General features: G+C 45.4%; 3 protein-coding genes across 4 annotated transcripts in view; 2 read left to right on the top strand and 1 right to left on the bottom strand.

Moving 5' to 3' along the window:
* The first annotated feature begins 1,797 nt into the window (after positions 1 to 1,797).
* Positions 1,798 to 10,920, top strand: DPH7 (diphthamide biosynthesis 7). Its single transcript, XM_037399476.1, has 9 exons — positions 1,798 to 2,019; positions 2,682 to 2,818; positions 3,280 to 3,367; positions 4,110 to 4,204; positions 5,786 to 5,952; positions 6,499 to 6,571; positions 7,401 to 7,466; positions 7,635 to 7,807; positions 8,885 to 10,920. The coding sequence occupies exons 1-9, from the start codon at positions 1,882 to 1,884 to the stop codon at positions 9,502 to 9,504; spliced, it is 1,557 nt and encodes a 518-aa protein (XP_037255373.1). The 5' UTR covers positions 1,798 to 1,881; the 3' UTR covers positions 9,505 to 10,920.
* Positions 10,921 to 12,852: 1,932 nt separating this feature from the next.
* MRPL41 (mitochondrial ribosomal protein L41) lies at positions 12,853 to 13,510 on the bottom strand. The gene has a single exon (XM_037399479.1). It carries the CDS (start codon positions 13,447 to 13,449, stop codon positions 13,042 to 13,044), a length of 408 nt encoding a protein of 135 aa, XP_037255376.1. The 5' UTR covers positions 13,450 to 13,510; the 3' UTR covers positions 12,853 to 13,041.
* Positions 13,511 to 13,638: 128 nt separating this feature from the next.
* The window catches only part of PNPLA7 (patatin like phospholipase domain containing 7), a 125,357-nt gene continuing 111,774 nt past the window's right edge, over positions 13,639 to 27,221 (top strand). Inside the window, exons 1-9 of one of the 2 annotated variants that reach the window (XM_037398933.1) lie at positions 13,639 to 13,761; positions 14,491 to 14,525; positions 17,086 to 17,151; positions 17,576 to 17,660; positions 18,277 to 18,359; positions 20,920 to 21,005; positions 21,375 to 21,515; positions 22,886 to 23,045; positions 24,097 to 24,177. In XM_037398933.1, coding sequence (XP_037254830.1) covers positions 13,728 to 13,761; positions 14,491 to 14,525; positions 17,086 to 17,151; positions 17,576 to 17,660; positions 18,277 to 18,359; positions 20,920 to 21,005; positions 21,375 to 21,515; positions 22,886 to 23,045; positions 24,097 to 24,177 — 771 coding nt within the window. In that variant the 5' untranslated portion in view covers positions 13,639 to 13,727. Of the gene's footprint in view, positions 13,762 to 13,934; positions 14,012 to 14,490; positions 14,526 to 17,085; positions 17,152 to 17,575; positions 17,661 to 18,276; positions 18,360 to 20,919; positions 21,006 to 21,374; positions 21,516 to 22,885; positions 23,046 to 24,096; positions 24,178 to 27,221 lie in introns of those variants that run through there. The other variant, XM_037398934.1, reaches the window with a different exon arrangement.

Below are 27,221 nucleotides of genomic sequence, written 5' to 3'. Positions count from 1 at the left end.
TACCACCCACCAAAACAGAACTGAGAGAGGACAAAAGGAGGTTGGTGTGATTAAACAGCAGTGTGTGGGATGCTTGTAGAGTAAGGAGAAGTCCTTTATAAACTGAGCTTGTGTACAAGATGGAAAGAATAAGATTTGGCAGGTGAAATGTGGCTTTTTTTTTTTCACCAAACAGAAAAAACCCAAAGCCTAAAATAATGCAGAGGAAAATGGAATACAAAGGACATACAAGTCGTAAAACTTGCACAAATAACTGGAAAAATCAGGAGCAGGGAGATGGCTGCATGGAGACTGCTGCAGGCAGTTGTGTGTTGCACAGTAAAGGGACTTTATCTGACGTGGAGATAAAGTCCCTGCAGAAAACAAGTGAGTTGTTTGCATTTGTGTTTGCTGTGAAAGAGCTGGGGGAGTTCACATGGGAATACTTCACACCCATATGGAGAGCTCAGCAGAGAATCTGTTTATAACTGACGTGCTTTTAGGAAAGACTAAAGTTCAGATGAAATGAACAATAACAAGTTGCCAGGACCAGACAGAGCCACGTATGGGCTCTGTGAGATGGTTCAGGGGTGAAGAAGCCAAGCTGCCAGCTGGGATGGTAACCTCTCCCTTGGTACCCACAGCAAATGTGACAGAAGCTTCTGAAGTGAGTTTCAGGGCAGATGTGGCAAACTACAACCAGGTGAACTTGCACTTAGCAAATTCATGTTGCAGTATCAATGGCTAAATATTGGGGAGGAATCAATGCAGTCTCCGTACAGGGAAGTTGTGCTTCAAAACTGGGATTGGAATTGTTTTAATGGCATCAACAAGCAGGGGATAAAGGGAATTTGGTTGGGTACAGTCTGCTTGAACTTTCAAAATGTACTTGATCAAGTCAAGGCACTTAAGAAAAAAGCAAAACTGCTATGGGAAAAAGGGGAATGTCATGTGAACAAACAACAGGAAAGGAAGAGTTAAGGGGGGTTGGTGGAAGGAAGTCAACAGTTGGATGCCTGACGCATTAAAAAATAATTGGGAAAAAGTAATGAATCAGGAAGGTGACAACATTCACTAATGAGGTTATTAGTGTAATTGTAATAAAGGCTGAGTGAAGAAGTATTGCAGAAGGATCTTACAGATTGGTAGATGAAATTCATTGTCAATAAATGTAATGTTGCTTGTGGGAAGACATCAAAAGATGGGCCCTACACAGACTTATTTTCTCTCAGCAACAAGGCCTTTGGGTTGTGAAACACAGTCCTGCAGCAGCTTCAGCTCAGGGACCAGCAGCAAACCAGGCTCAAGGAGAGGATGGGCGAGTGGAGACTAGCACCTCGGCGTGGACTGGCAGCACGTGGACCCAGAGCCTGTGGTTGTCACCCTCTGTCTCTGGAAGGGGAGAGGCGCAGGGCGAGGGCCCAGCATCCCTCCGTGGCCCAGAACGGCTCCTGTGAAGACGTGGCTGCATCCCGGCTGTGGACCGGGTGTGAGCGACAGGAACATGAGGAAAGTCTCTAGGCCTGGCAGAGGGAGGATGCCAAGGGGACAGATTTTCTCTCTGATGAGCAGCTGCCCGGTTAAGCCTGAGGTGCAGCCGTCCCAGCTGCAGGCCTCTCGCCTCAGGACGCGGTGGGTGCTACAAGGCCGCGTTTGGGAAGAGCTTGGACAAGTTAATGGAAAAAACCCCCCTCCGAGGGCGGTTGAGGGCTACGCTCAGCGCGGACGCGGCGCAGCGCCACCCAGCAGCCCGGCCTGGGCCCCGGGCCCCCCTCGCAGACCGGGGGCCGGGCAGCGCCGCGCCCCGCCCCGGAGCGGGAAGCAGAGGGGCGGCGGTTCCGCTGCGCGGCGGCGCGGCCTCCCCGGAGCCGCCCGGCCGGCGCGGCATGAGCCCGCCCTGAGATGGCGGCGCCATGCCGGACACGGACGCTGCAGGTGGTGGACACGGAGTTCAGCGCGGACGCCGTGGAGTGGTGCCCGGTGGAGGGCTGGCACAGCATCCTGGCCTGCGGCACCTACCACCTCCGCCCGCCCGCCGCGGTGAGCCCGGCGCCGCGCCGGGGCGCGCTCCCACCTCACGCCCCTCGGTCGCCGGGGCCGGGCTCGGCGAGTGCTCCCGCCCTTCGCGGCCGCCTCAGCCGGGCCCGCTGCTCCCGGCTACCTCGGCGGGATCCGGGGCGCTCCCGCCCTTCGCGGCCCCCTCAGCCGGGCCCGTTGCTCCCCCGGCCGGCCCCGCTACCTCAGCAGCACCCGGGGCGCTCCCGCCCTTCGCGGCCGCCTCAGCGCCCCCGCTGCTCTCGGCTTACCTCAGCGGGATGCGGGGCGCGGCCGCCTCAACCGGGGCCGCTGCTGCCGGCTACCTCGGCGGGATCCGGGGCGCTCTCACCCTTCGCGGGCCGCCTCAGCGCCCCGCTGCTCCCCCGCTACCTCAGCAGCACCCGGGGTGCGCCCACCCTTCGTGGCTGCCTCCGCAGTGCCCCGGGTGCCCGCCGGCCGCCTCAGCCCTGCGCTGTGGGGCCTTGTCCCTGCGGGGTGGCCCCGCCGCCGAGCGTGGCTGGCTCTGAGGGAGCTGCGGCGGCTTGAACCCCCCGCAAGGGAGGGGGCTGCCAAGGGGGAGCCGTCTGCCCCCCTCCTGGCCCGGTCTTGGGTGGGAGGTAGACACGCGGCTAACCCTACCCTTTTCTTTGCAATTTTTAATGTAGACTGACTCCCGGGGGAGCAATGGGGCCTGTGACCGGACCGGGCGCCTCTACCTGTATCACTACAACGAAGAGCAGCCCTACATCCCGCTGACAGAAATCCAGAGGATTGACACGGCTGCCGTCCTGGACATCAAATGGTAATGCTGGCCTGACGCTCGCAGCAGCGTGGGCTGCTGTTCTGGGGGTGTCTTTTAAAAGACTGTAGGTATGGCAGCAGCAGTAATATTTTCTAACTAAACTGTCCCTGACTTCTTGGAGGGAGTATTCTCCAGTTTGTTTCAGTGAGGAAAGACTGCACTCATTCCTGTGTTTCATTCTTCTGCTCACTTAGGAGCGGCTGGTCAGTGACTCTGGACCTCTTTTGTTTATATAATAAGATAGTGTAATTTCCCATATATATATGTATACGTGTGTGTGTATATATATAATCCTCCATGCAGGTTTGTGGGAACTTGAGGAGCCTAAAATTTTCTTCATGAGTTGTTTTTTGGTCAAGTACCTTCTCCTTGTGCATCCTGGAATACAAGTTACGAATTTGCTCTCTTCCTAAAATACAAGCAAGATGGACGTTCAAGACTTGTTTAACTTGATCTTTTAGGTGCCACGTCCCCGTTGCAGAACATCCCATGGTTGGCATTGCAAACTCGACAGGTGCCGTGGAGTTTTGCCATCTGACTGGAAGTGAGGTAGGTGGCCATAACGCCAGCTGCTGTTGAAGCTGCTTTTAACCCATGTTTGATACATCTTATTAGCAGTGTGCAGAGACTTGCAGGAAAGCTGTATGGTTTCCATGTCTTCCTCAGTATGCTTAGCTTTTTAAACATTTCCCTTGTCTTCTGATGACCTTTCTTATAAATTCCACAAATTTGTTCATGGCACCAGAGACTGGCTGAGCTCTACCCACCTGCAGAGTGTGGGAGACGATTGGCATGAGGGAAGCAGAAGCAAACGCTGGAAAACTCACTTGAGGACAAGTATGGACTAACTGGTAAACACAGCAGAAGTCACAAAGTTGTTAAAAGCAGGGAAGAATTTTGGAGAAGGGGTTTCTTTCAACTGGTGAGAGGAGAGAGTGATCAAGAGAGCCATTCCCACAAACAAAGAAGGTGGAAGTCAGTCTGTAAGGGAATTCGGTAGTCAGGCCATCACTTCTGCTGCACTTCACACACTGAGAGAAAGCAGAAGTTAAGGGCGATTTGGTGGGCAGTGGGTAGCAGGAGGGCGGGAATCCTGTGTATGCATGTGTTTGCCCTTCAGCTATTACTGAGTGATTGTACATTGCTATGGGACGTTTCATCTCTTTTTAGCGTGGGACCCTAATATGCTCATCAGTCTCTGGGAAATACCTGCTGTGAGAGTAAGCAGTACATGTATTGTTATGTACCTGCTGTCTTCCCAGTCCTAACCCATTCCTTTTCTTTCCAGTAGAAGAACAGCTGCATGTTGGAGCCATGCTTCAGGGTCGATCTTGGTGCACAGCGTCTGGCCTTGTCCTTAGACTGGTCCACTGGACGAGAGCAATGGTGAGGATGGGGAATAAAGGCCGGTATTGGAGGCTGTTGTGTGCGTGACAGCTGTCAGGCGTAAGTTGAGGACTTTGATGAATTAATCTTTGGTGGCTTTTTGTGAAGTAGTTTAAGACTTTCTAGATACCAGCTGTCTCTCTGCACCTTCTCTAGAAGTTACTATTTGCAAAGCAAGGGTAACAAAGGGACAAGAACACAAGCTGCAGCCACTGTAACAAGAGCGGAGACTGAACCAACAACAAATGTGAGATTGAGCTGTGGCGAATGGCAGTGGGTGAGCTAGGGACATGTCTTCTGTTGCCTTTGCTAAAAAGAAAGACCAGGATGGGATGCAGGTGGATCCACTGGTTCCATCTCTGCTCTTAGAATGGCTGAAATTTTAGTGTGAAGTTCTGCTTAAGGACTGCTAATAATAGGACGTGTAGGAAGCTTAAACACAGATTAGTGAGAAATGGGAGAGAATTAGTTTGGAAGTGGCTCCTTCCTCTCTCAAACGCGCATACGTTTGATTTCAGAAATGGCATCACTGCATGAAATAACATGAATTAGCCATACCTTGAAAGAGGTAGTTAAGTGCAATACAGAGGGTGGTGCCTTTGGTGTGAAGCTGGAAACTGAGGAGATTAGGCAGTTGTGTGCTTAATACTATAGAGCAAATGTTTAGTAGCTTTTGCTAATTAAAGACTGTTTCTGTGCATGCTGTTTAATAAATAAGTAGAGTTCCCAGTTACACTTTCTTCTTCCTTACATTCCTTCTTCCCCATGTCTTTGCCCCTTGTCCCTGCCCTTCAAGATAAATAGTTATTGCCATGATGAAAAGTCGCTTTAAAGCCTGTCACTGTTGTCACTGGAGAGACAGGTAACCCCTTCTAGAAGCCAAATGTGCAGCCTTCACACCTGTGTAGGAAGGGGGTGACCCTTGTGTGGAAATTTGGGAGATTCAGTATGATTTAGTAACTAGCATATGATGTAGAACTAGAAAGAAGCCCTGAGCCACCAAATCAGTACCCACAGTTGCAAGTAACCGGTCAGAAGGTACCTACTTCATGTCAGGGAATGTCAGAAAATCAGTGTACTATGAGCTCTGAGCTTCTGCCAGTGCTCCAAGAACGTTGTGTCCAGAAACTGCAACTGTGCTGTGCCACAGGAAGAAAGCAGGAAAGGTCAGGATCAGCCAGTGCTTCAGATGTCTGTGATATCAGGGAAATAAAACATTTCTTTGTACTCAGAAGAGGGAAGAGACTCAGAGGTCCTTGTCAGACTTGGAGGAAAAATGAATTTGTTTATTGATGTAACATCAAGCATGTGAGAAGTCAAGTTATGCATCTAGGAGAAAGACAGACCCAAGGCTGGTTTTCTTTTCCTCATGAGTGTGAGTGGTTTGCCCGCTCTGTGAGATCAGGGAATGGGGATCATTGGTGTTGATGATTTCAAGATGGGGTGGGCTGAAGCTGAAAAGGACTTTATAAATGCATGCATTTCTTCCACTGTACTGCCACTTTCTATGAATGTTTAGTTGAATCAGACATACTTGATTGTTTCAGTAATTTCTAGTGTTTTCTCTCTATTCCACCGTAGTGGATGTCCTTTGAGAGTGATCAGCAGTGATTCAGAGGGGAAGCTGAATCTTTTCTCCATAGATGAATCTGCTCCTTCTGTGCATGTCCTGAACCAGTGGGAAGCTCACAAATTTGAGGCCTGGATTGCTGCTTTTAATTACTGGGACACCGATATTGTGTATTCAGGTCTGTAAGGGCTGGGGCTCTCGTTTGGGGGTGTTGGGGAGGGGCCACCTTCTACAGGGATGTGTGTTCTGTGGGATTTTACTTTCCAGGGTTGGGTATGCTGCTTGCAATCACACCTCTTGAAAGAGTCAGGGATGCTGCTAGGGGTAAAAGGCTTCTTGAGTGTGTGAAGTGGTTGGAGTTAATTAGGAGAAGCTGTGCCTTTTAAACTGTACTTTCGCTGGCTACTGGCAAAAAAGGTGATGATCTCAAAAATCATCACCTGTGGTGTGGTGTGCAAAAGAGAGCCAGAGAGCTTCTAGAGTCCAGTCTTTTTCTCTTCCACTTTTTTTTTTTTTTTTTGCTTAGTAAAGTGAGGGTGTTGCTAATGTATGTCTCTTCTGCAGTGATGAGTACTGTGAGCCTCAAATGATGCTTGGTGCATCTGTTAAACACTATGAGATCCTAGGGGTGAAAATCATCAGCTCTGTATTAACTCTTTTGCCTCAGTGCCCTGCACTGGTTGTTTGGCAGTGCTTAGAGTAACAACGTTCTGTCCCTGTGCAGGAGGAGACGACAGCCTGCTGAAGGGCTGGGACACCAGGTGCAGTCCAGAGACTCCTGTCTTCACCAGCAGGAGGTAAGCGCGTTTGCCACTGGACCCTACAGCTGTCATGTGTGGACATACAGTGCTGCCGTGCCCCTTCCCAAGCCACTGAATGCAGGGATGTGCAGTGACAGTGGAGTCCTGTTCCTGCGTCCCTTGGGAAATGGAGACATCTATTAGGTGTTTTCATCAGGACAACTTCAGGTTGAAACTTCCTTCTCCATGTCCTTCAACATAATAAACCAACTGTTCAGTTCCACACATGAAGATGGTGGTAGCTTCTTTCTGAAAGAAGGATCCTGATGCACGCTTCTATTTTGGGAATTTTTGTGTGTGTTATGTTTGGGTATCTTATTATGGAATGTTTTTTAGAAATAAGTTTGTTCTCCACTGTTCACCCATTTGAAGTAATCTTTTTTTCTGGTGGCATAACATTTTCTAAAATATGATCAAAACAATATACACAGCTCTTCAGTGAAATTTTATATCTAACCTTAAAATACACTGGGGGTTATTGCTATGCAAATATTAATGTTGGGAGTAAAGTCTCCCAGGAATGGAGGAATTTTGCTGAAATTCTTACAGGCTCCTGAACAGCAGTTTACGATGCAAATACTACTAGAAATGATTTGTGTTGAGAGACCGTGTGAGTAGTTTTGCTCTGGAAGGGCTGTTGGACTGTGTAGATGGAACTCTGCTTTTGTGTTTCACTGGACTGGAATTTGAGTTTACCTTACTCTTCTCTCCTGAGACACCTTGATGCAGTAACATGGACCCCCAAATCCTTGAAATTCAAGGAAGAATCCCATCTCAAATGGTACATTGCTGTCTCTTCCCTCTGGTCTATGTTCCTCTTTTGCAGGCATTCAATGGGTGTGTGCAGCATTCAGTGCAGTCCCCACCGGGAGAATCTTCTGGCTACTGGCAGGTAGGTCCCTTCTGGCTGCTCTCCACCAGTGTGACAGCCTCTGTGCTAGTGCTGCTCAAGGTGTGGTCTTCTCAGAAAGTGTGCGATCTTCCCTAATTTTCTTCTGTACTTATTGTGCTGAATCAGCTTTGCTGCTTGTCTGCATATTTATTTGTGGTATGTCTCTAGCTATGATGAGCACGTGCTGTTGTGGGACACCAGGAACATGAAGCAGCCGCTGGCAGACACCCATGTTGAAGGTGGAGTTTGGAGGCTGAAGTGGCACCCAACCTGTGATTTTGTGCTGTTAGCAGCCTGCATGCAGAGTGGATTCAAAATCCTTGACTGCCGTGGAAGCATGGGTGAGCGTTCAGTGGAACAGAGATGCTCTTGCGCTGCTCTGCTGCTTTCCTTTCCTACCTCCAGGTTCATGGGGGAACTCCAGCTCTGAGCTTGCTAGAAAGATCTAGATGTTGTTAATAGCCATAGACTTTTATTCCAACTTGAGGTAGCTCTTCCAGCTTTCCTGGACCTGTCCTCAGTTGGCCTGATCAGTTGTGCAAAGGCACTGTCATTCATGTGTGAATCTCTCGTAACTTCTTTTCATGGGGAGAAAGCCTGTTTGTTTTGGTGTGAAGGCATTGCCTGTTGACATGACCATTCCAGTTTGCATTCATCTTGATGGTTCAGAGAGGTTCTTCTGAACGTCACATGGTGCTTTACTGTCAGCAGAAGTTACTGACCTGCTGGTGATTTGGTTATTGCCTCAGAAAGGAAATGCTGTGCAGTCTGGTTAATCTAGAATAACGTGAATGAGACCTCTGTGTGAATCAGAAGGTATTTACATGATTAAAAAGCTGTTTTGCATTTACATTACTAATACAGTCTTGCTTAAAATAGTTGCCTTCCCGGGTTTCTCCAGACCTTGGGCAGATCCACAGCTTGCAAAATGAGGATAACATTTCTCCTGTATAGGGAAGCGAGGCACCTGATGTCCGCTAGTGTCAGAGTCAAACGCTGAAAGCTCATGGGAAGAACTCATCTGCAGTTTATTAATAACCGGAACTTGGTCTGCCAGTTTCACCAGTTGTATGTGTGGCTCAGTGGGGATCACTGTGTGATCTGTCTTCTCTTTCTTGAGCCTTTTTAGGTATTTTGAATAATGAGGCTCTCAAACCTCACGCATGTTAAACTTTCTTCTCCTGCCTGCTTGCTGAACCAGGGAAGATCAAGGCTAATGAGAGGTGGCTGAAAAATTGTCAGGAGAGGCAGTACTTCATTTCTGCTAGAACGCTTAACTCTGTTGTGAAGAAGGCAATAACCAGAGAACTCTTCCTGTAGGACACAGCCAATGCTAGAATGGCTTCTGAGCAGTCTGCAACAAACCATTTCACAGCTTCATTTCTGCTCATTTCATTTTTTAACTTTTTTTTTTTAAGCGGAAAACATGGAAGAATGTATCGTCCTGTCATCCTATGTCCTGCACAATTCCTTGGCCTATGGGGCTGACTGGTCAAGGCTGTGTCCGAGGGATTCCTTGGCTGCAACACAGGACTCTGCTGCTGCGTGCCAGTCTTCAGAGGAGCTTGTGGGAAGATCAGAGGAAGATGAGAGACTGAATTTGCAGGTGCAAAACCTGAAGATAATTTATGAGTCTCCTACAGCTACTTTTGATGTAATACTGGATGAGGAGAGTGAAGGCCCTGCCTTGCCACTCAAAGGAGAGAGGGACCCGAAGCTGTCTGGGGATTCTGACCCGGTTAGGGGCTCTGGTCTAAAGGGAAGTTTAGGTTTGGTTGGGGGTCCAGATCGAGGGGGAGATCCCAGGTCAGCCAGCGGTTCTGACGCAGGAGCTAAGAGACCCAACGGAATGGGCCTGGACAGAAGTGGGGATTCAGGCAGGTCTCTAGACAGCCCAAAAGAAATGAGCATTGTAGCAACTTGTTCGTTCTATGACAATATCCTCCATGTCTGGAAGTGGGAGATGAGCCTGGTTACCCCTTCAGAGACACCAAGTACTCGATCTCCATCTGAAACAACAGGTGAAAGTTTGCACTGACCAGTCCCAAGGGAGAAGGGCAGGAAAACTCCAGTACTGAGAGCCATGTCCAAGCTTATGCCCTGTCTAATTTCTGTTGGGCTTTTCTAGTTTTGTTGTTGAGCTTGTGAGTCTCTTAAGGCTGACATGCTGGAATTACTGGTGTTTTTATTTTCAGCACTGAGGAGAGCCTTTCCTTTGAGGCATGTGGTCAGGCACAGACGTGTTTATTTAGTTTTCCCTTAATGTACTAGTTCAAAGTAGGATGGCCTTGTTTGTACTTTATATTTGAATCCCTTTGCGACTGGTTTGCATTGGTACGATTGATCTGTTAAGCCCGTTCTCCTTCCGTCACAAACCAAACTTGTCTGTGCTGCTACGTGTAGATGAACACAGTATGTGATCAGAGAGCTCAGAAGAGCCCATGAGTAGAGGCTTAGCTGTGTGTGTAGCTTGCTGTGTGATCTGTAAACTAGTATGTACTTTGAGAAGACGCTCAAAGACAGTCCAGATACTGACAGTGCACTGTGCTTACAGTGAACTTTACTAGAGAGGAATTCCTTTTTAGAAGGAAATCCAGACTAACCGGTATGACAGACAGCGGTTCCGTGATGTGAGGCTTTGTTCTGAGCGGAGCCTTTCTTGTAAGGGTTCTGGTATATCTGCACGGCCTGATTTTTGCATCAGACCTGTCACCTGATTGCAGCCTGACTTTGTCACTCCCCAAGCAAAGCACACCCTGGTTTAGCATAAATTGCATAGTGGGCCCTGCTACATTTTAGTGCCACGCTTAACCAGCCCCCCAGCCTCTTGGTATCAAACTCATGTTTCCCACTCTCTGCAGCAAGATGTACATTTGGGTCCAAAGTCAAGACCTTTCAGTTTTTTTAAAGGTAAACAGCTTTAAGATCAACACTTCCAAAAAGTATAAGCAGTGTTTCCTGACATCTTTTAAGTTCACTGTAAGTCCAGAAACCAAAATCTTAACAACATTGCCCTACCTACCTCCAGGAATGGCTGCAGAATTTCTCATGGTTGCTCCATCAGCTTTCTTTTTTCACTGTGAAGTATCAGCAAAACACTGTTTCTAGAACACTTTGTTACCTTCCTAGAAACAAAAAAGCAGCTTAAACTAGGTAACTTGTAGCTTGCATGGTTTCTCTTTGATGGTTCTAAAGAATTAGTTGTCTGGAGGGAAAGAAACACCAGCAACAGGTATCTATCTCTAACAGTGCTGCATCAAAACCGAGGTACAGCAGATAAGAATTTTACTGCTTTGAAACTCCTTTTTCCAAGGGTGAATGTGTATTTTAGAAAACATTCTTGAGCACTGTTACATGAAGATTCGTATTAGTATTGTGAACAAGAGCTTTTGTAACAAAAAAAACCAAACCACCCTATTTTTGGATGTTTCTAAAATAAAATCAATATAAGTGATTTATCCTTCTTGGTCGTTTTGATTTTAAAGAGTCCTTCGCAGTCAGCCCCTGGGAGGACTTCCCACCTTGCTCTGTCAGGGCTTCATCTCTTTTGAGGGTGCGTGGTGGTGAATGTGTCAGAGCAGACAATCCAGTTTCCTTACGCCTCAGTGAGAACACGAGGGTGTATCCCTGTAGTGACATGGCTTTTGACGATGAGTCTTGTCTTAAAAGGTTGTAATGCCATTTTATTGCCATGTAAGAGGAAACAGTCTGAGGTTAGCAAAGCTGGAGTGGTGTCATGAACTGTGACCGGACTGGGGCACTTGATTTATGTGTTATGCTAGTCTTGCTTTGCCCTGAGAAATTGGTGTCTTGTTCTAATCTGCTTTCACGTAGGGAAGGTAAGGCGAGAGACTTGTTCAAGGCCGAGCTGGTGTGAGCATCCAAGGGTACAAGATCTCCTGCTCTCCAGCCCTGCGCTCACCTAGCCTCCACGCCACCCCAGCCAGCTGCAAACAGTTGTCCTTTCTAGAAAGTGTGAGGTGCAGCCTGAGAAGGTAATGGCTCTGAAGGGAAGGGGCAAAGTGCCACCTCTGCTGACAGCAGCAGCATGCAAAGCTGGAGGCAGAAAACCACCGCTTGTGTAGAAGGTGCGTTATCCTGATGAGCTTAGATGTTAAGTGAAAAATGCTGCTCAGGCTTAATTGATTAGAAGAACTATGCCTTCCCTCACCCCAACTGTGGATGCAATTCCTGCACCCTCTGTGCTGGTGTGGCAACAACTTCTCCCGCGTTTGTGGTTATTAGGGCTGCAGCGCTAAGCAGCATAAGCCAGTGCAGCATCCCCTCCCCACCAGCACAGCCCCATCCAGCCCTGAAAATCCGTGGGTTTTTAAACAACACTTCTAAGGACTCATCTGTCAGTCTTCATTACAGACTGGGTGCTCACAGACCACACAGTACACGTGCTTCCTTTCTCCAGAAGTGAACATTTTCATTGCAATGTAATTCTCCAATTCTTAGGCTTTGCAGCACTTTGTGTTTAGAAAACCTCATGGAAACCCCCGAGTACCTGCTGGGAGGCCTAAGCACTTCAGACACAGCTGTTTCACACAAGAATGATTTTTATCAAAAACTATAGTACTTGTACATCACAGAAAACATGTTTTTTCCAGCCACTTAAAACACTTGGTATTTAGGAGTTTCTACTTTAGACATTTGCACACAACTGTCTGTCACTGGTGTCCATTTAATTTGATGAACAGCAAGACACTGCTCTTCTAGGAATGCATGTCTAAAAATAACAATTCTTGAGACATTTCAAATTTAAACAGTTAGCTTGTAACTTCAAACAGTTGCACTAAAGAACAGACATCAAATGTACCTACTAACTATTGTGAATTATTCTTAAAAGAGTAGTGCTAAGGCTTGGGAAAGTATGGAAAAATTGCAGCATTTTTTGCAGTGAGTTTTGGGTACGGACTTGATTCTGCCTGTTGGAGGACTCACTCCTGGTTTAGGGGAACACTTCACTGGAGCTGGGGGGAGAGCCAGCAACCCGTTCCTGCTTTGGCTACAACAGCTGCTTGGCACAAGCAGTGGCAGCAGTTGGACTGGCTATGCTGCCCAGCTTGCAGCGGCCTGCTCTCCACAGCCAGAAACTCCAGGCTCTTCCAGGGAGATAAGGCATGCCCTCTTCTGTTCCCAGAAGCCAGGAATTCCTTCCCAGAAGGAAGGAATTACAATGTTTCTGTAACCCGGAGAGAAACTCCCTCCTGCTAATCGTCAGTGCCCGGTCAATCAGCTCTTAGTCTGAGAGCAGGACACCCACACGCTTACCCAACAACTACATGCATGGTGCAAGATGCAGTGACACCTTCCTCAGTCATGGATGGGAAATTAAGCACCAATTTCCCCGCAGCTATTTAAATCAGACATTGCAGAAAGACAAAGTGGAAGGAGTTGCTTTTAATGGCCAGTGACAGACAGTCAGTCTCCATCAAGACTGGACGCTCACACAGTACACGGGCATTCTTTATCCAACGCAGTTTAATCCTCCAATTCCCAAGCTTTGCAGAGCAGCTGGTGCGGGCCGTGCCTCATGCCCGGGCCATGGGGAGGTCCCGCCGCTCGCTCCCTACCGCACGTAGTTCTTGGGGAAGAGCTGGAAGAGCTTGCCCTCCTGCGTCGGCTCGAAGCCGTACTTCTCCAGGTTGTTGGGGTCGAACGTGCCCGCCTTCACGTCCTTCTCGATGTGGGGAGCCACCACCTCGGTGAAGAGCTGCTTGGCCGTCATGGGCGGCTCGGAGCCCGCGGGGGCGCGGTACGAGACGTAGGCCTTGAGCTTGAAGCCCGTCAGGTCGGGGACGATGAACTCGGGCACCATCTGCTTGATGAGGATGAACTTCCTGTTGGCGGTGCACACGCCCAACTTCTTGGCCCCCCGGCCCTTGTTGTAGCTCCGGGGGCCGCGCTTGCTGGTGAACGGGGACATGCGGTCGGCGCCCCGCACCAGCCCGCGGGCCAGCTCGGTCAGCAGCCCCATGGCAGCCGCCTGCCGGCTCCCGCGCAGCCACCTCCGCACACGCTAATACCGCCCGCTCCCATTGGCTGAAACGCACCGGCCAACCCGCAGCGCCTATCGTACCCTGCGAAGGTCGCGGGCCATTCGGCGCGGGGGTGGGGACGGCCTCGCCAATCAGCGGCGAGGAGCTCGAGGCGTGGGCGGGGCCGGCCACGCCCCCTCGGCGGACGGCGGCGGCGGCGGCGGCGGCGGGTGGGGCCTTCGCTCCGCGACCTTCGCCCCCTGCCCGCGAGTGACCTATGACCTGCGCGGCCCCGAGCGCGGCGGCGGCAGGTGAGGGCCCGGCCCGGCCGCGGGGCCGGTGGGCGGCGGGGGGGGCTGGGCTGGCAGGCGCAGCTGCGCGGGAGGCGCTGGTGCTCCCTGGCCCGGGCCGGAGGCTGCTTCCATCGTCCGCGATTTGCTTTAACGGCAGCAGGGGAGCGGAGCCGGGCGGTAGCCGTGGGCCTGGCCCGCAGACAGGGCTGCGCCCGCTGCTCCCAGGCTTTTCCCCGGGCGGTCGGTGCCGGTGCGCGTCCCCGTGGCAGTACGTGACGTGTGGCTGATAAACCCATATTTTTATTTTCCTTCAAGAACGCGTCCCCCAGGCACGGTTGGGTGCGTGCCGCCGGGGCCCGGGGACGCGGCCGCGCTCCCGGGGACGTGGGGAGGGTCCCAGGGATGCGGCCGCAGCCCCGTGGCCGTGGGGAGGGTCCCGGGGACGCGGCAGCCCTGTGGCTGTGGGGAGGGTCCCGGGGCTCCCGAGGCCGAGCCCTGTCCTGAGGAGTTCTCCCTGAGGAGTTGCTGGGTTTTGTAGCTGGACACGAGGAACAAGGGTTAATGAAGTAAAAAAATAAAATAATAATAATGAAAAAATAGTTCCCCTTGAATTGGCTCGTTCTGGTGAACTGGAAGAGCAGTCCGGATATGCTTTGCGTCGTGGAGGTAAAAAGACTTTGGATTAGAGAGCGCAGTCATCTGCTGACCCTGTGTTCTCTTTTGTTTTTGCTCCTGCTGTACCTCCAGCCATGGGGGAAGAAGGCAACGCCACCAGCCTGGAGGTACGGTATGCTCAGCTCTTACTTTGGGACAGACTTATTTCCCGATTAGTATTTCCAGAACCTGGAAGCTGCTCTACCTAATCCGATAACTTTGGGGTAATGTCTTTCGATGCAGTGCTTTTACTTTGAAAGAACCTTTCCTGGTAAGAGTTTTATCCTTTCAGACATCTCAAGATTGATCCCATTTTTTTGTGAAGTGTATGTTTTTATCACTTTTTAATTTTTTTTTTTTAAACCGCAAACCATTCACACACTGCTTCGTATTCTAAGCTGTTAGCATAATAATACAATTTAAGTACCTTTTGCTTCAACGGTTCATTTTTAGCCTAAAGATGGAGGAATTGGAAAATTCTCCGGCAGCTAGTCTTCTTGCATTTGTTCTTAATCAAATACTTAATCTAAAGTAATCTAAAATATGAATTCTTAATCTAAATACAACACTCCTCATTCAACAAGGCACATGGTGCTTTTTATAGTAACGAAAGAGACAGCCCACGACGGCCTTCTCAGAAGAAAAAATTGCATACAACTCACTTGTATGCAGTTAAAAAAATGGGTTTTTACCCCAGTACCTGTAGACAAAACATAGGCACGTGGACCCATGTACTTAGGAGGTACGAGGAAGTCTAATGTTTTGGAAAATTTAATGTTAAAGCCTTGCTTTCAGCACTGATAAGCAGTTTCCACCCCTCCCTGAATGAGGTATGTCTCACTGTTTGCCTTCGATTGCAACATGGAGTTGTTAAACTCTCAGCAGAGCTGCTTGTTCTGTGCTTGGTACTCTGGATGAGTGTGAGCATTATTTACCTAGCTGTATATTCTTCTTAACTACTGTCAATTCTCAGTTTCTTAATGAGATATCAACATCATTGGAAAAAGCAGCTGAATGCTATTTATGCTAATTCACGCTCTTAGCATACTATTGCTCCATTTTTCAATGAAGCGAGGGTCTTTCCAGGGTTGTTCCACATGTGTTTTGTGTATGAGAACTGTTTGAGGCCGTGTAAGGCACATGCCAAGTCTCTGAATTTCTGTGCTGGCTGCAGGCCTCCTAAGAGGTCCTGCAGGCTTGGGCTGATGGGGTGCACCTGCAGAACGGGTGACCTCCTACCTCTCTCAGATGCCATCATGTAACAATAACTGCTTACAAGTCTTAAGTGTCTGCGTGGTTGCAACCTGGCTGCTTGCTTTCTCTGCTTTTCTGGAAGAAGTGTCAGCCCTTGAAAAGGGCTGCCTGCTGAGAGTGTGAGGGCAATGTCACGTTGTCACTGGTGTCTGTGAGAAACCTTGCAAGAACCTTTCAGTTTTTCTTGAAGGTCTGAACTTTTTTCCCTTTTCTTTTTTTCTGTGTCGAGGCACAAGGGCTCAGTCTGTACATGTGTGTGTTTTGTTCTTTTGCTCATGAATTTGTTTCTTCTCGTGTAGCAGCAATGTGACTGTCAGTTGGCAACTACTATATTGGATGTTATTTGAGATCATACAGGCCTGGATAGTAGCAGAACTGGTTGTCCCCCTGACGCTGTCAAGGGGAAATAAATTAAGTGACCACAATAGACTTGTACCAAGAACTTGCTGTATTTTACCAGAATGTGTTGTATTTGTTGCTAATGAATTTTCAGCTTTTTTTTTTCCAAATTCTTTTGACTTTCCACTACAATCCCACTAATAATAGTTTGATAATAATAGTGGTAAAGTTCGCTTGGCTCATGTTGGGAAGATAAATTGTCAGTATACTGTGTTAAAGCAACCTAAGAAGACAAACTGAAGACAAGTGATCTGTTTGAGTTGAGTGGTCCAGATTATTTGCACCATAAAACTGAAATCAATTTCATGAGAGAGACTAGTTTGGTGACTCTCAGCATGCACTTAGTTTTTTCTTATGGTGGCAAAGCTAAATTAAGAAGTCATCCAGATCTGGAACCAAAGGCAAAAACTGAAACTTGGAACGGCATATAGTACTTAAGATTCAAGTGCTTGTAAGGTGGAAGATTTATAGGGGGGCATACTTGTCCTCGTACTCTGGTTTTTTTCTGCTTATTCCTAGTATTTTGTTTGCTTTTCCCCCCTATTCTGGTAAGTTTTGAGCTGGCATTTGTGAGACTATTTTAACTGCCAGATTTTTTTCCTGACTAGTCAGCACAGGTCCCAGGACATTGTACCTGAGACTAGAGCTTTTTCCTGTGTGCATAACTTTCTTTTTATGATGAATTTAATCTGCTGGTTTGTGACTTATCTTCTTGGTCTCATAAAGTCCATTACATCCAGTTCTCATCCTTGTTGCTCTGAATAACATGGAATTGTCAAAAAAAAGTTATCACCTCACTGTTTGACCCTGTTCAGGACTGTTTCAGAATGCATTGAACTGATGCTAATGCAGAACTCCACTAATAGCCCTTTTCCACTGAATGTCGTCATGTTGCAAAGCAGGCTATAGTTGGAAGAATGATGTTGGAAAATATAATCAGTTTGAGTTGTATGTGCCAGACCAGGCACTGAGCTGTTTTTTAGAGGCTCTTTGCTCGTTGTGGGAAACGTAATTTTGCTTTCCTTTTGGTGCTAGGCTGTGTTACCAGCAGGTGGAACACGAATTCTTCAATTTGTAGAAGACCGAATACAGACTACTATGGTAATGTATAGCTTTAATCAGCTGGGTGAAAGATCGTGTGTGCATAAATGGTGTGTAGCTTCTCATAAGTTCTAGGAACTTTGCAAAGTCACAGTCTGAGTGTTTCTTTGCTGTGACTGTACATGAGGCAAGAATTAATTCCTGCTATTTCATCTCACGTACATTGAACTGATCAGCTCACAGACCTTTGGAGGGAGAAAATGCTGAATATTTTGCATGTGAGCTTATCAGTGAGCCACTGGCCTAGTTTAAAGTTCTTGCATATGTGAAGTTTTAATTAAAAATTAAATATTTATGAATGTACTTGACTTTTAGACACCTTACTGAGCTAAGTGTTCTTCAGCCCTCCAAGAAGTACTTAATGGTTTTCAACATTTAATATAAGAAGTTAATAACTTCTTTCCTGCCTAAATTCCTCTCACAGCTGACTGGAATTGTGATTGGAGCTGCAGTCGCGTTACTACTTATAGCAATTGTGTTCGTTATTTACAGAAGAGTGAAACAATCTAGTAAGTACTCAATAACTATGCATATTTTAGAAAGTTTTCTCTGCTATCTTCAATATTTTTGTAATAATACGTGGTCGATGCTTGCTGTGAAGGTAGTGGTTCTTGCAGGAAAACAGCTCTAAAAGGATGAAGAGCTTATGTTGATTCATTTACCCAGGTCTAAACATAGAATTCATAACTGGCACATGCAGGACAGTGGAGGTTTTTATTTCTCGAGTGTACGATAGCCTTAGTATCAGTTGCAAATTATGCAAACAACTTCAACCCTGCTGCGATTTCACTGTAACAGTAATGAGAAATGGGTGAATTAGAGGTTTCCTTTGTAATGTTAAATTAACCTGATCCTTGTATCTGTTCAGAGAGCTTTTTTTATCTCCTCTGGTGGTTAGGTAGAGCCTCAAGTCAGCTCTTCCCTAGGCTGGCTTGGCTAACCAGAGCTGGATAATGAGGTGTCTTGTGCTGGTTTAAATTCCAAACGGTGACTACGAGAGCTTGCTGCTTCGTAGGCAGGGGCCACAGCTGTTATGGAGGTAGCAAAACTGACAACCTTCTACTGTTTTCTTTCCCTTAGCATGGAGCTGCAGATGGTTTCTGATGTCATGCTTCTCTCTTTCAGAACAACTTCAGCCACATGTGCCTCAGTACCGATTTCGCAAGAGAGACAAAATGATGTTCTATGGGCGGAAGATCATGAGAAAGGTAAGTGCATCTGGGTCAGTGGGAAGGAAGTAAAGATCAACATCTGGTTTCGGAGGTGGTGTAAAACTTGCAGTCTTTCACTTGCTTAGCCTGGCCCAGGGCTTTCAACCTATACAATTTCACTGGAATTTTGGGGATGTTTCAGAGCTCCTGGAACTCTGCCTGATTTGCTGATGGAACAGCAACAGCTTCTCTTTCTGGCTGAACCTGCCTCTTTCAAGATTATTTGCAGACAGTGAGGGCAGTAGTAAATCGACGCATATCTAACTCCTGTATGGAGTTGATGATGGTTTAAATGCCTATAGTAATCTTGTCTTTCTCAGTATTTAGGATTATATTCAAGACACTCAGTGCCTATATTCAGGGCTGTCCTTTTCAGATAATATTTTCCAGTGTGCCATAACATTCAGAGCTGATACCTTCTTTCCCGTGTGAGTCTTATCTGCAAAGCAGATACTCAGATTTCTGCGGTCTGCTTGTGAAGTGCTAAACACTTCAGCATATGAGCTCTTGTTTTCTTGTACTCAACTGCAAATAAGACTTGTCACGCTGTCTCGTTAGAGACTGTTTGGGAGGGGTTTATCCCGAGATTGACTTATTTGCCTTGGATTGTCAAAGGAATACTGCCTGTGCCCTCAGGTTCCTGTCCTGATGTTCTGTCCTATTATTCTCAAAGGTCTCCTCGAGAATTTTCATCAGTCAGGAATCTGTTTCTGCGTCATTTGGTTAAATCCTTCAAGGCTATGGCTGCCTGTTAGATGTACTTCCATTTTAGTTTTTTTGTTTTTTACTTTTATTTTTGCAATATCCCGAAGAAAAGTCACTTGCAACAAGAAGGCTTGAGGAAATCTGAAGACAGACGTTTCCTTTAATGAATTAGGATAATCTTAGTAGGTATGCTGGGTGTTCAGCACTGATTGCCTGGATTTCATTTAATTGAGGAGATTAATCTTCCTGTCTTTCTCATCAAAATACATGCTTCCCTTGAAGCTACTTAGTGTGTGCGGAATGTGAGAGTTTGTTTTTTTGGACTGTATCATTACGGTCAAAAGGAACACTCGCCTATTCAGAGGTGTCATGAGTGGCTATGTCAGCGAAGAGATTTTGCATTTAGTTTTGAACAGGTCCCGGAGGCTGAGGAGGGGACTTCCTTACCTGACACTTCCCGCACCAAAATTTATGTAGCAGCTTCTTGGACCTCCATGTTTTAGTATATATGATGCTATTGATAACACCTGACTAAGAGGTCGCTTTCCAGGTGCAGGCTCTGACCCCTTTCCAAATGTTTATTGCTTGCTTGTAGTCACCTGTTGAACAAATGATGGTAGATATAAAAGGTTAGTGAAGGAAAAAGGCTGTTGAATACTGACTGCGGTAAGTGCTCCCTGTCCTCTGGAGTCAGAACCAGGTGTGGGTCTGGTGCTCCCCAACCTGCTCCAGTCTAGGTGTGCACCCATATTGCCAGGGCACTTAAATCCAACATCTGTAGAAAAATAAGGTACAGGTGAGTACTTGCTTTGTTAGTCACTGCTTGTTGAGGAATGTTTCCTCTTGTGAACTGTTGCTGCCTTCTGCCTTACACACTGCTGACCTTGTTGAGGTGAATTTAATACTTCGATTAATTAGTGCTGTGCTGGTTCTAATATTCAGTTCTGGAGCTCTGTTTCACTGTGGAGGGATGAGATTACTCCCTGAGCCTTGCCTTTGTGTTGCAGATCAGCCTTTATGTAGAATTTGGCCTAAAAAACCCTCAATGAAAGGAAATAGCGTGTGTTGCTAGGAATTCCGTAATTTTAATGTTCTTTAATGCAGCTGTTTATATGTAACACACATCAGTAAAGAATGCTTAAATTCCATATGGTAAAATCTTTTCAGGTGGTTTTTGATTTGGGGTTTTAGACTTCGCTTTTTCCTTTATTCCTGAATAAGATACAGAAAATTACAAATTAGCTGCTGCTGATTGTACTTAAAATACCAAGATTTTACTTAAAAAAAAAAAATAACCCTCCAAACTAATTAGAGATTTCTTTTGTGAGAGAAGCTTTTTCCTGGGATTCAAGTCTTTGAGAAACAAAGGGAGAACTAATGATGTGTCGTCTTGGTCCGGCATTGTTGTGTTTCTCCAGAAGGTGGCACTTGGTAACTTCACAACCGGTAAAAGCCTTGCTGCGTGTCTGTGGTGCTGTTTGTCACCAGCTCAAAAATGAACCAATTTTGTCAGCACCGCAGACTGCCGTAGGAGACTGGAGCTTTCAGTGTTACTCATCTGCCTGGTGTTGAGGTTCCTGAGTGAGAGTTGTATAGCCAGGGTGTTTTTTTCCCTCTATCCATTACCGCTGTAGTAGTTGCTTAGTAAAATCAAAAATATACTCTGCTTGCTTTCTAGAAGACAAGGGATCCTGGAGTAGATGTTTTTTCCAATCCTCTAAGGTCTTATGAGTGCTTCACTCTGCTCATGTTCTCCTGACTCGGTCGAGGAGTTGGAACCTTTGCAGGGCTGGAACTAGTGGGGAGCTGCTTTTGGTTTTGAATAAATGTCTGTGTTTTCATTATTTCCTAGGTTACAACTCTTCCAAACTCTCTGGTTGGGAACACTGTGCCTCGCCAAAGGATGCGGAAGCGGGCAAAAGTTTGTTTGGCTAAAAGGTACTTGGGCTTTTGGGACAGGGTAAATTCATGCTGTGGAAGCTGGTTTTGTAGTTTTTTGTTTGCTAGGGACAGGTTCCTCACCACATAGTGCTTTTCTGTAGCTGCTCTTTTTTCAGTCGTGCCAATTGCACATCAGCCTAGTGTTTTACTGGGAAGTTTGCTGGGAAATTGAGTGGTTATGCATGCGGCACTGTCTCTAGTTTTGCTGGAAGAAAGGGGGAATGTGGAATGCTACTGTTTTATAATTGATAATGTGTAACTTGGCATGGTGTGCATTGGTGTTGTAGTCAACCTATAGTGTCAGTGTTCAGCCCATTAAGAGAAAAGAGACTTCTGAACTTTTTAACTTCTGTTTTTTCTTTTTAGGATTCTGCGTATTAAGAAGGAATGTCCAACTCTACAGCCAAAAGAACCACCTCCCTCTTTGCTAGAGGCAGATCTGACTGAATTTGATGTAAAGAATTCCCATTTGCCATCAGAAGTCCTATACATGCTTAAAAATGTTAGGTAATGTTAAATGGAAAGATAGGTTTGGATTTTGATGTTGACGGATGTTCAAGTGATCTCAATATTTGGTGTTTGTGTCAGGTCTTAAGTTTATCACCATGTGGTAAGAATCTTTAAGCAGTTGACTGAAAATCATCTGAGCATGAGGAAAGAATAAATGACTTCTGATTTTCTAGAAACATTAAGGAAATAGTTGAGTGTATTTAAAAAATACAAAAAAGAGATCAAAAATAAAAGGATGTAAATCGGGGATAAATTCAGTGGTAGTGATAATAAAACTATTCTAACACAAATGGGTTTCTGTTAGTGCAATTTAAAAATTCCCTTTAGACTATATCAGACAATTTTTTAGTACAGAAAAGCATTGTAAATGGTAAATGTTAATTGGATACCATATTAACAACTCTCTAAACTGCAGAATCTTTTACTTCTCTGGCTAAAAAGGTTGCAAATAGAATCAAAGTTAACATAAACCCCACAGCTCTTTGGCAGGTTGAGAAGGGGTGATCTTTTTGCCTGTTCAGTAAGGGGTTAAATATGCTGACACAGCAAAGAGGATGAGATCTTCCAATCTATAATTTTGAGTTTATTTGTTTATGTTCATTTTTCTCCCAATTATGGTATAATTTAGTCCTGAAGGTCACACATACTCTAATAAAACTGCTATTTAAGTCATCTAAACTTTCTACTGTGGAATTATGATCTCCTATGACTAATTGATGTTGCAGTAGAATTTGATTGATTGATCCTGTTAAATGTGAGTTAATGGAGCTATGTGGAAGGCCCTTCTGGTGCTGTGCGCAGAAATGATCAGGTTTAAGACACTTATTTCTATGTGCCTGAGTAGTGACTGACCAGTTTCAGTATGGAAGGAGTCCAGTTGCAGGAGTTACCTGCAGGGGATGGAATATTCCAAACTTGCAGGTACACGCAGATGACAGGAATTCTTCCCTTTGTTTTCAGTATTTCTCGTGTGTTCTGATTATGTGGACAGGGTAGCTGTACTAAAAGGAAAATTTCCATAGAGTACCTTTTCTCATGCAGGGTGTGAATCTTGCAGGTTTTTTCTATTCCTTTTCCTTCAAAAGGTGTTTGCGTGAGGAAGGCTGGATATACTTCCTTCTGAGTCTGCTAGCCTTGCTTGGCGTGCTACTCCAAAAGGAACTTCAGTATTGCCAGTTTTCTGTGTTTCTCTACTCTTGCACATCTGTCCTGGGGAGTTGTGCTCCTTCTGCCGTGCTGTTGGATTGCCTTGCAATAACTGACCCTGGGTTCCCCGGCTAGTCATGCCAGGGGCTTTGCTAATACACAAAGGACTTTCCAAGGTCGGTGGTAATTTTAGGTTTCCCTTTGCATTTTCTTTCCTGCAGGGTCCTTGGCCACTTTGAGAAACCTCTTTTCCTGGAACTGTGCAAGCACATGTTCTTTGTGCAGTTGCATGAAGGTGAATACATCTTTCGTCCTGGACAACTGGATAACAGCATCTACGTTGTGCAGGATGGCAAGCTGGAAGTTTGCATTCAAGAAAGCGTAAGAACAAACTGATCTGGGGTTCTTGGGATGAATCTGTTGGCGTAGCATATAGGTTGGCATGAATCATTAAGCATTGATTAAACTTCGACATTTGAATCATAGTGGTTTAGAAAGGATTACTTCCAACTACTTCAGGGCCATGATATTTATAAAGATCAATGGTTTTAGCTGTGGTCCCCATGTCTTAGATGAGAGGGTGAAACACAATGCTGATCAGGCATTCTGAAATGTCCTCACATACTCTAGTTGCATAGTTATTGAGGGAGGACAGGATGCGAGGCGGGTAGCATTGGAAATACTCTCCTTTTTAGATGTTTTATATAAAACAGTTAGGTATACAGAGCAGGAGAGACACTTCGCTCCATAATACTCTAGTGTGGTAGTCAGTGGGTCTGCCTGGGAGGTGGCAGATTCAGATTCACTATAGGGTTCACAGGGAAAGGAAATGATGGCTTGTGTTATGTGTGTCTTAAAATGTTGAGTGATAGCCCTTGTGATCCCTTCTGACAATTTAGATTATTTCTTTTTACTTCTTCCTGACTGAAGTTTGAGCTTAGCTTTAACATGTGCATAGTTTTGTGATGGCTGAAAATGCAGGGCTTTTGTATTTGTGAATTATACCAAATTTTCTGATTTCTGTGTACTTTTGCATTTTGCTGTTCTTTGTTTTGTACTACCTCTTGACATGTAATCCCTCGATAAAGGGAGCTAATTCTGTCTCAGAGTGAAGGAAGCTTTTTTTTTTTTTAATTGGTTGTTACGTAGCAATGACAAGCAGGTCACATCTTCCCCTAGACAAAACTGGCTTTTAGTTTCTTTTAATTTATTGCTTTTAGAATGGTGGTTTAAAGCTTTGGTGATTTCATTTAGCACATTTCCATCAGAGCAGAGAGGAAGCAAGCATCCAGGTTATAATGGGGGACCATTTCTTTTAGGGCTGTTCAAGAGTATCTTGGAGAATGAGAGCGGGTTAGGCTTTCTGAAATGCTCCATAAATGCCAAATACGCAGCTGTGAGCCCGCAGTAATCTTCTGTCCTACACTTGCAGGATGGAACAGAAGTGGTTGTTAAGGAGGTGCTGGCAGGAGACAGCGTCCACAGCCTTCTTAGCATTCTTGATGTTATCACGGTAAGTTCTTGAACGTGCAGGTTTTCTGCAGTGCTGCTTTATGTCACGGAGCCTGTTGGGGAAGTAGACTTTGGATATTGCTGGGAAAGAATCAGAATGGAAAATGTGTCTCTGACCAGTTCTTTTCTTCCTCCCAGGCCTTCACAACTGTAAACTTAGATCTGTGGTGTGTAAGTTTGTTGTGTAATGTGTGTGCTTGACGGTGTAACACTAGCTACTTCTCATAAGTGGTAGGATTTAAATTATTCTTCTATGGCTGGAAAACTGAGGTATGGTTTGGTTTGCTCAAGGTCACAAAATGGTCAGGAGGAGAACCAGGTTAGGGCCCAGAAGTCCAGGCTTTTACACTGTTCGATTTGTTACTTACTGAATTTATTTTTATTTAGTCTAATGAAAATGAATCTGACAGTTGTTATTACTGTAATTATACTGTGAAACCAGTTGATGGATTTAATTTTTTCCTAATATGTTAACGTTGCTGGTGACCCTCTGAAGGTTGTGCTCTTTGGCAGGTGACAAGATGAGTTCAGTGCTAGCTGGTCAAATCTGTTGCACAAATCAGTGGCATGGGTTTTGTTTCAGTTGGAATTAAAATGATGGTTTTGCTGAAATTGCCACAGTGCATCTATTTAGGAGTATCTCAGTTGAAGGTGGTGGATTCATCCTTTTTGGTAATACAAAAGGACTTACAAGTGCTTCCTGAGGGATTTAGATAGTTGAGAGAATGAAGATAAGCTAATCAGGAAGTTGTTCATAGTTGACTATGTATCATGTTTCTCTTGTGCTTGCCTGTCTCCTTTCATTAAAAAGTACAGTTATTCTATGTGTGGTTTTAATGATTCTGTAAAATATGCTTTGCCACTTTTAGATGCGAGTATATATCTCCATATATAATTTCCATAAAGCCTATCAAAAGTGATAAACAGTTTTTAAGCGTGGTCGTCACACTTTCTTCTGTGGAAAGTAATGGCACGTGAATAATTTGGACTGTGTAAGTCTAGTTCTTGCTGTCAAATCCATATTCGTAGCAGAGTCAGAGATAGCTTTGGCCTTTTTACTTCCATCAGTGTATTTTCTTAATGACAGTATTCTAAAGAGAAGGACCATTGTATAGGAACATGAATACTAATCATATTTTTTTCCTATATTCTTTTTGAATAAACAAGGAGAAATCCTTCTTCTAAAACAATGGTTTGTAGTTTTGGGTTTTTTTAAAGAGTGGTTGCCATTCATTTTGTGTTGTGGTATGGTTTTCTTGTGGGTTTTTTGTTGATTTTTTTGTTGGTGGTCTTGGTTGTTGGTGTTTTTTTAGTTCTCATTCTATATCTTTTTTTTTTCCTTCTTTGTCTTTACCTGTTCTCACTGGTAAATCAGAAAATAAAAATTATTGGTAGCGTGTTGAAAAGAGTTCTCAGCATGCATAAGAGTATATAATGAAAAACCTTGCAAACTTTTTTGCTAAAGTAACTTGTTTCTCATTTATTTTTACAGCTTTCTCTTTTCTCCCTTGTTTCCCATCTTTGTGAACTGGTGGTTGTGTTTCTGTTTTTCCTCTTCCTTGTGCTCCTTGTTGACTTTAGGTATAGGATTAGCATGAAAATGGGCAAGGAGAGAGAAAGTCGCGTTGGTCAAAATAGAGGAGACTTCTCAGTGGTGTTCCAGCTTAGTGAGTCTTACAGCTTCCCTGCAGATACCATAACCTTCATTAGGTTTCACTGTACCACCAAACACAGGGATCTGACGTCAAGAAAGAATGTATTTGGAGAGGATGTCAGTTGTCTGAGCTGAATTTGTGATTCCTTTGACTGATTTTATAACACGTGATGTCAGGCTGGTCCCCTACTTGACCAAGAGATGTGGAAGAAAATCGAGGTTGCTGCAAGAAGTGGTGACCTCTTGTTGTTGGATCTAAAAGAAAGCTCATGCAAGAGGTACTTTTTCTCAATTAATTTTCCAGTTTTTCAAATGGAAAAGTCCCCTTAGATCTACTAAATACAAAGATATCAGCTGTGACAGGAGACGTGTTCTGTGTTTCACTTATTCTGAAAACAGATAAATGCTGCTTTCTCGAAACTGGAAGCTTTTGAAGCCAAGTAGATGCCAGCCCTTTCCTGGTGCTTTGGAACAATTCAGCGTTGTAGTTAATCTGACTCTGATTTGCTGCTGCCTCAAATATTAAAGTCTCTGAACTGAACGTTCTTGATGTCCATGCAAGAAGCTGTTGCTCACTCTACCCGTATGTGCAGTCAGATCTTTTTCCTGAATGGTGAACTTCCATTCAGAGTTAAATGGGACAAATGGAGACAGCATTTGATGCTGATTGTTAGCGCTTTGGGTTTTACTCTGCTTTTGTCCATCTCCATGTGGAGGTGGTGTTTGGAAAACTGTGAGCAGGTGGCATAGTTGGAATGAAAAAGAAGAGATTGGGAGGAATATTGATCAATTGCCAGTGACTGAGGGGTGGAAAAAAAATGGAAGTCTGAGGATTAAAAAAAGTGAAAAAACACGGATAAAGGTGAGCCTGCAGGGCTCAGGTCTGTTTAAATGGCAGTGGACAAGATGGATGTGGCAGTGGACAAGATAAATGAGGTCATAAGGAAGCAATTGATTGCTGCAAGAGCTTTGGGTTGCAGCAGCATTGGTGTGGCGTGGAGGAAGACAAAATCCAAACGATAGGAATAGGGAGAGTATGTTAATTTTTGGGTACAAAAGTAGTTACCGCTCCAGGTGGGAGAGTGTAAGGCACCTGTGTGTCTTGTAGCAGGTTTGTTGGCCAAATCCAAATGAATTTCATTATTCTGGATTCAACTACTGCTTTAGCTGTGACATTTGTCACCTACAATATTGAATTACTCCACAGCTCTTGGAACAAGACAGAAGTAAATAGTTACCTGTGTTGAGAACAAAAAGTTCTCTGTTGACAAAACCCTAGGTCACTACTGATTATAACTTTGCTGTTCCATGTGACCTCAGTGTGTGATTGTAAAATAGCATAATTTAAACATGGTATTCTCCATGTGTTGCTGATTACATTGTATTTAAGG

This window comes from Falco rusticolus, chromosome 9 (genome assembly GCF_015220075.1).
Source record: "Falco rusticolus isolate bFalRus1 chromosome 9, bFalRus1.pri, whole genome shotgun sequence".
Lineage (NCBI taxonomy): Eukaryota > Metazoa > Chordata > Aves > Falconiformes > Falconidae > Falco > Falco rusticolus.
Note: the sequence above shows the minus strand (reverse complement) of the source record. Positions and strands in the feature narration are given on the sequence as shown.